The sequence below is a fragment of the Etheostoma spectabile genome, chromosome 16 (assembly GCF_008692095.1).
Source record: "Etheostoma spectabile isolate EspeVRDwgs_2016 chromosome 16, UIUC_Espe_1.0, whole genome shotgun sequence".
Classification (NCBI taxonomy): Eukaryota; Metazoa; Chordata; class Actinopteri; order Perciformes; family Percidae; genus Etheostoma; species Etheostoma spectabile.
The window spans coordinates 1006911-1013387 of record NC_045748.1 but is presented as its reverse complement, the minus strand read 5'-3'; the positions used below and the strand labels follow the sequence as shown (position 1 = coordinate 1013387).

The 6477-nt window shown below is 38.6% G+C and overlaps 1 protein-coding gene across 2 annotated transcripts in view; it reads right to left on the bottom strand.

Annotated features, from left to right (window-relative positions):
- The window catches only part of si:ch211-196i2.1 (collagen alpha-1(I) chain), a 168410-nt gene that overhangs the window by 28074 nt on the left and 133859 nt on the right, over positions 1-6477 (bottom strand). For both annotated transcript variants that reach the window (XM_032540370.1, XM_032540369.1), the window contains exons 37-43: positions 4969-5013; positions 4587-4631; positions 3902-4009; positions 3695-3748; positions 3521-3574; positions 1825-1878; positions 1461-1568 (exon numbers count right to left, since the gene is read on the bottom strand). In XM_032540370.1, coding sequence (XP_032396261.1) covers positions 1461-1568; positions 1825-1878; positions 3521-3574; positions 3695-3748; positions 3902-4009; positions 4587-4631; positions 4969-5013 — 468 coding nt within the window. The remainder of the gene's footprint in view (positions 1-1460; positions 1569-1824; positions 1879-3520; positions 3575-3694; positions 3749-3901; positions 4010-4586; positions 4632-4968; positions 5014-6477) is intronic.

Sequence of the window (6477 nt, the reverse complement as noted above, 5' to 3'; positions counted from 1 at the left end):
GCATTTTCTGCAGGAAATGCATTTTCTAGTATTATTATTTATATAATATATTAATAATATACAGTCTATGCTCTCGTCTCATGCCTTCCCGGCTGGTGCCGTCCCTGAGTTTTGACTTCTCAAAATAAACGCTTGAGTAGGGTTTGCTATGTCTTTGTACTTTGGTGCTTTGGAAGTTTTTGAACTAAACACTAGTTCAAGTACGGCAATCGTGCTAATGAATACAATAACTTTTTCAGTTGTCTTACTTACAACATGATGGAGTTAGCAGTTTTGTGTTCATATGTGCGGGCAGGATTTAGTCAGTGATAAAACCCACGATCTCTACAAAACTAAAGCTCAAATTGGCTAGCTTACAGGGAGGAACTAGAAATCCTGTCTTTTTAAAATTTATTTCAAGAGAGAATTGCTACACAATATGAACACAGGTTGATCACTTATTTTATTGGCAATCGTTATTGTATAATCACAATAACACTTGAGGAGGCCTACACTTCAGTGATCTTTTAGACCTCAAAATTAAACCGTTTTATGTAATCTGGATTAAACAAACCGTTTTAAATGTTTTATTACCATGAGTTTACATGATTGAGTATCACCCGTGACCTGAGCCGAGACACACCCACCAAACGAGAGAAAACATCACTGTCTTCAGGTTGCTTTTTTTGGGGGGCTTTTCTTTTGCATCATTTCTATATTTGCAGCGTGTTTATGTATTTGCCTGTGTTTTGTCTATTTGCAAGTGTTTTCTTAAGTTGCAGGGCGTTTGCCACTGTCAGCCACCGTACGGGCTTCATCCCTGCAGCCCAAATGGATTAGTTTTTCAAGACTGCTTTTACATTCAATGAAAAAAATACCAATAAGGACTTTAAAAAGCAATGACACACTCTAATAGCCCTCTGTTGGACTCCATAAATGTTTTTTTTTTTCAGATGTTCTCAAGGTTGGTACAATTTTATGTTGTTGAAGAAACATTTCAACAAGCTGTTGAAGGTATCACAGATATTCCAAGCTGTGCCAGCTCTTTGCTCATCTTACTGTTGTAAAATCTACATTTGAAAAGCCACAAAGGAATTTGAGTCGAGGACTGCCATCACAGCATTATCAGAGAAATGTAATTTCACAGTTTTTGCAACAGTGATGGTAGTTTTACGCCTTTCATGGAGCACCTGAAATACTTTGGACATTTTAGCCTGACCATAATCTTTAATGCTAACATGAAATACAAAAAGCACATCTGTTCACCATAACACACTTTGGACAGCAGGCTGTTTGTGTGGTGATGTAAAGTAAACAGGGTGGAGGTAATGGTGATGAGATGAGGTCGTTAAATTCTTTAATGAATTGGAAAATCCCCTCCTGTGGAGCTGCTCTGTCATTTATGAGACAGCAGTTGACCGCGTCTGTCATCATTTCAAGTGAAGATCACCTTTGTATAAAAAGCAGATAAATGCACCTACCTCTCCTCCCATTTGTCCAGGTGGTCCCTGTAAGCCTTTTGGGCCCTCGTGTCCTCTCTCTCCTGGAGACCCTGGAGGACCAAGTTTCCCACAAGACCCTTGGTCCCCCTGTCAAACACGGCAAAAGAAGAAGAATGGAAATCAAACAGGTATTGACTGCATGCTTTTCAATTCTAGTAAGCAGGTGGTTGTCAAGGGGTTTTATTCCCTCAAACATGAGGCCGCAGAATGTTCCACACCAAGAGACAAAGTCAACCTGGCCTCATGTTGTACAAAACACAGCCTTAAAGTGATTTCTTAAACTGTTTGTGGCATAGAATCAATGATGTAAAGACTCAGAAATGATGCTGCTGTGATCACTGACCTGGTCTCCTTTATGTCCAGGTGGGCCTTCATTTCCTGTTTGGCCAGGGAGACCCTGATGAGTCAAACATCAAAACAATCATTACCCGACAATGAAATGTCCTCTGCTGTCCTCGTACACAGTTAATGTAGATGAAGAAACTGTTGATGTTTGATTCAAAAAACATCATGTGGGTAAAGGTGATGGGACTTTACCCTGATCCTAAAAACTCTTATCAGTTTCAGTCCATCTTAGATTCTCAAAATGCAACATGAGTATGAGAAGTTACTGATCACCTTCATGCATTTTCACAGAAGTGGGGTGAGGCCACTGCTCAAAAAATAGCCTCGTTACTCCTATTTCAGTTCAGCTTGTTTTCATTCCGGCTTGTCATCGTTCAAAAAAAAACACACAAAAAACCCACAAGAAAAACAAAAACCTATCCTCACACAATTATCTGTACTTTCTCCTCCATACATTTAAAAACAAATAGTCCCGTTATGCCTATTTTAGTTCAGCTTTTCATCGTTAAAAAAAAAAAAAAAAAACACTCAAGAAAAACAAAAACCTATCCAGATAAATCGCGCCATCCGGATAGAGTGAATTTGATTGTGGTTGGATGAGAAGTATAAACCTATATCATTCCAACACCCTATTGGTTTCTACGCGATCCCTCGCACCTGCACATGACACAAATCACGTCCCACTCCAGCATGGAAATAGCAGACGTAAGTAGCCTAGTACAAAGATGTCTGTGGCAGAGACTTAGAGAGAACTCGAGGGAAGTGTCCCAACCAAGCACCAGCAAGGAGGCTGGTAGCCAGGGAGACCAGCTAACCCTTCTACATCCCTGGCCGTACCTGGAAGAAGTTTTCAAAATGGTTGGATGCAAAACAACTCCTTTCAAATGCGCTGCAAGCTCTGCGCACCCAAGTACCACAAGCTAATTGTTTCGCAGTCTAATTTGAAAGAGCATGTTGATATTATTTTTCCCTCTTACATTACTTTTATACTTTAAGTAGTGTTGAGACCAGTACTTTTACACTTTTACTTGAGTTAAAAGCTTAAGTTGATACTTCATGCTACTACAGAAGTCTTTTTAACCCCTAATATCTATACTTCTACCTGAGTAATGAATGTAAATACTATTGACACCTCTGCTTATGGATGCATTATTCAGTTGTGGTTACAATATAAAAAATATGGTAAACTTGAAGGACGAACATATATATGATTTCCTATGAAGCATCCTGACTTAACTGCCTGTCTTTATAACTTTAACTAGGCTCTATAAAGAAAGCGGGACCCAGTGTGCAGAACATCCACGGCTTATTTTTTTACAGTCTATGATCCACAGGCACATTCATGCAGAATTTACACTGGTGTAATATGCCAGATCATATGAATTATATAGTTTGTTCTGCTGTAAATTAGTGTAAGAATTAACTTTAGAAAATGCAGACCATCTTGTTGCGGTTTCGAAATCTACTAGTTCTGTGCCATTTGTAATTTATAGTGTTGTATTCTATAGTATGTTCTCTGCTGTTCTATAAGGCCCTTATAACTTTATTTTCATTCCGTAAATAGTTGACTATTGTTATATTTTGTTTCAAATAAAAACGAGTGCTACAAAAGTAGGGCAGGTGAAGACATTTATTTTGAAATTGGATAAATGAAAAAATTGCTTCTTTTCGCTTCACTTTAAAAGTAAACCCACCTGTTGTCCATCTTGTCCGGTGGGGCCGGCATCACCAAGCAAGCCAGGTAAACCCTGGAGGTTACAGCATTAGTCTCAGTATCATTAACTGAACAATAATAAAGCTTTCACAGACAAAACTCACAATAAAACACTCATACGACATGATTTTATATGCAGTTACATGTAGTTTACCTTGTCTCCTCTTTCCCCCGCTGCTCCTAACATCCCAGCAGCACCCTGTGGGCCCTGATGACATCCAACAAACATGTACAATAGTCAAATTACAGGTTGTACGTGCCCAGACACTTGTATGTAGTGAAAATATTGATGACTTTACAGACTTTAAGGAGTTTGTAGTATACAAGTAAAAGCAACAGTTGATGGTAGGTACCCACTCACTGGGATTCCTGCTGGCCCTTGTGGCCCCTGAATTCCTGGGGGCCCTTGGCTTCCCCTAGGTCCAGGTTTTCCAGCTGCTCCATCCCCACCTGGGAGACCCGGAGGGCCCTAGAATAGAGATCAAGCCTTTTTTTTTTTTTGCTCAAAATATTATAATGCAATCTTCTAATGCAATCTGGCACATATGCAAACAAATGGACACATACACAGCCAGATGCACAAATGGGTTCATTAGTTTTTTATAAATTAGTGGTCCACGACAACAAGGACAAAGTCAGAGAACAAGAGCTGATATTTTACAGATTCTGTGATGACCGGTTCATGGACTGCGAGTACTGCATTATTAGCTTCAGTTATAAGTAACCATTTTAATCACCCTTTTTCTTTTAATTTAGAAGCAGTAGGCTCACAGTATTTCATGATTAATTGAGGTTCCCCTCAATTAAACAGATTTTTACTTAATTGTTTATATTTAAGTTTTGTTTTCCTGCTGCTTGACAAACCCCCGTGCCCTGCACATCATCTCTCTTCATGATGAGTCAAATTACCAAACCAAAGCAAAAAAGACAAACACTGTGTTCAATTAAAATGCCACTTAAGTTTAAACACAACAGCCCTGTAACACACAATGATGTTCCATTGTAAAACAAATACAGTCCTACTAGCTGCTCTACGTTTAACTTACAGGGGGGCCCTGTATCCCTTTGGACCCTTCATCTCCAGGACGACCCTGTGAGAAACAACACAAGTTCCACTTTAAGTAACTGGTTGATTAGAAAACAGAACATTAAAAGCCATGATATGATGGTTCTGAAAGATTCCCAGTGGATTCATTAGATATGTCAGATCTCACCATTTTGCATACTGTGTTTTAAAGGAGGAATCTAATTTACAGCTTTTAACTGTGCCTGTTGTCCTATATCCACTATGTGATATAGAGTCATAGTTTAATGATTAAAAAAAGGCCACTTGCATTTTAGTCCAAGTCCATCAACATGTGGGAGAAGCAACATATTTAGTTTTCTCTTATTTAGAGCACAAACTCTCAAATTAAAGCTTTGTCTCACCTGAGGTCCCCGGGGTCCCTTGTCTCCAGAAGGACCTGGCAGTCCCTGACAAAGAAAAACAAAGTCAGAACATGCTATGTGCTAATACTTCTGTCTGAGTGCTGTGTGAGGAAATGAGAAAGATGTTTTTTGTGTAAGCTCAAAAATGAGTTTCTGTTGTTGGTTTAGGAACTAAATTATGCTAAATATACAATAAATAGGAAGAAAAAATGTCTGATGTTACTTAACTAGAAGGCTTCTTTGGCTATGGTGTTCTGATTCGTCTTTAAAAAATGGTTCTCTTTTATGCTGTCAAGACACATTTTACCGTGACTAATTAACATGATGACGTAAGGCTCAGATGGAGTCACCAAACTGTTGGGTTGTGCCTACACTGTTCAGAAGTTGAATATCAAACACTAATACTGAAACACCTCTCCCTTCTCATTAGGGAGGAACAGACCTCTTAACAATAGAAGATTATCACAGATGCCTGGGTGAACACACTAACCGGACGGCAGCTACCAGCAACCAGCTAAAAGCTACGGGCAGGAATGAGACAGGGACCAGGGAAGGGGAATTTAAACAATGCCCAAGTTAAAAAACGCATCTTGTTGTCACGTAAAGGGCCCTGTTCATAGCGCACAGACATTTTAATTTTATTTTTTCAAAAAACAAATGGTCTGTTAGGAGACACAAAGGCTCTCTAAAATTGGTGTTTTAGCTCAGTGGAAGCTCATTAACGTAGCTGCAGCTATTCCGTGTTGGCTGCACTGATTTGGGTCAGGGTTTTTTCAGTCTCAAGTACACGCATATTTATGATGATAAAGATTAATGTAAAAAATGGAATTCTCCTTAATGACGACATTGAAACTGATACTGTTTTAAAGACCCCGTTATTACCGCCAAACCTTATTGTCTACCATTATGAGTGTGGCTTTAAATTCATTCAGTGATGTGGGCATCAAAGCATTCAGTTTATCACTGTATTTAGCGCTCAAGCCAGCAGTTGATGAATCTACCTTCTCAGCACTGTTTAACTTTACTCTGCATTTCTATTAGGCCTGCACGATTCGGGGAAAAAGACGAATCACAATTTTTTTGCTTAGAATTGACCATGACAAAACAAAACAAATTGGCAGTACCGAACCAAGGTTATTATAGTTTTGCCTTTTTCATTAGTTTTTATTTTTGTTTCGTTTTGACTTTATGTTTTCAAATAAAAGCGGGGTTGCTAGTTTAGTTTTTATTTCTTGAAAATGCTTAGTTTAAGTTTAGTTTTTGTCTTTTTTATAATATGGGTTAAATGTCGGGGGATTTTAAGTATTGTGTAATAACAACGAAAACATCATACAATTTTAGAAATATGTATTCACATTGTATTCAACATTAACACCAGCACAAACAATGTACATATGATGATAAGCACATATAAGTAAACAGTCAACACAAGATGCAGCAGTAAGTGCAGAATGTGTTTGACGTGTTCCAGGAGAAAACCCTAAACAGCCAACAGACTAAAGAAGACAG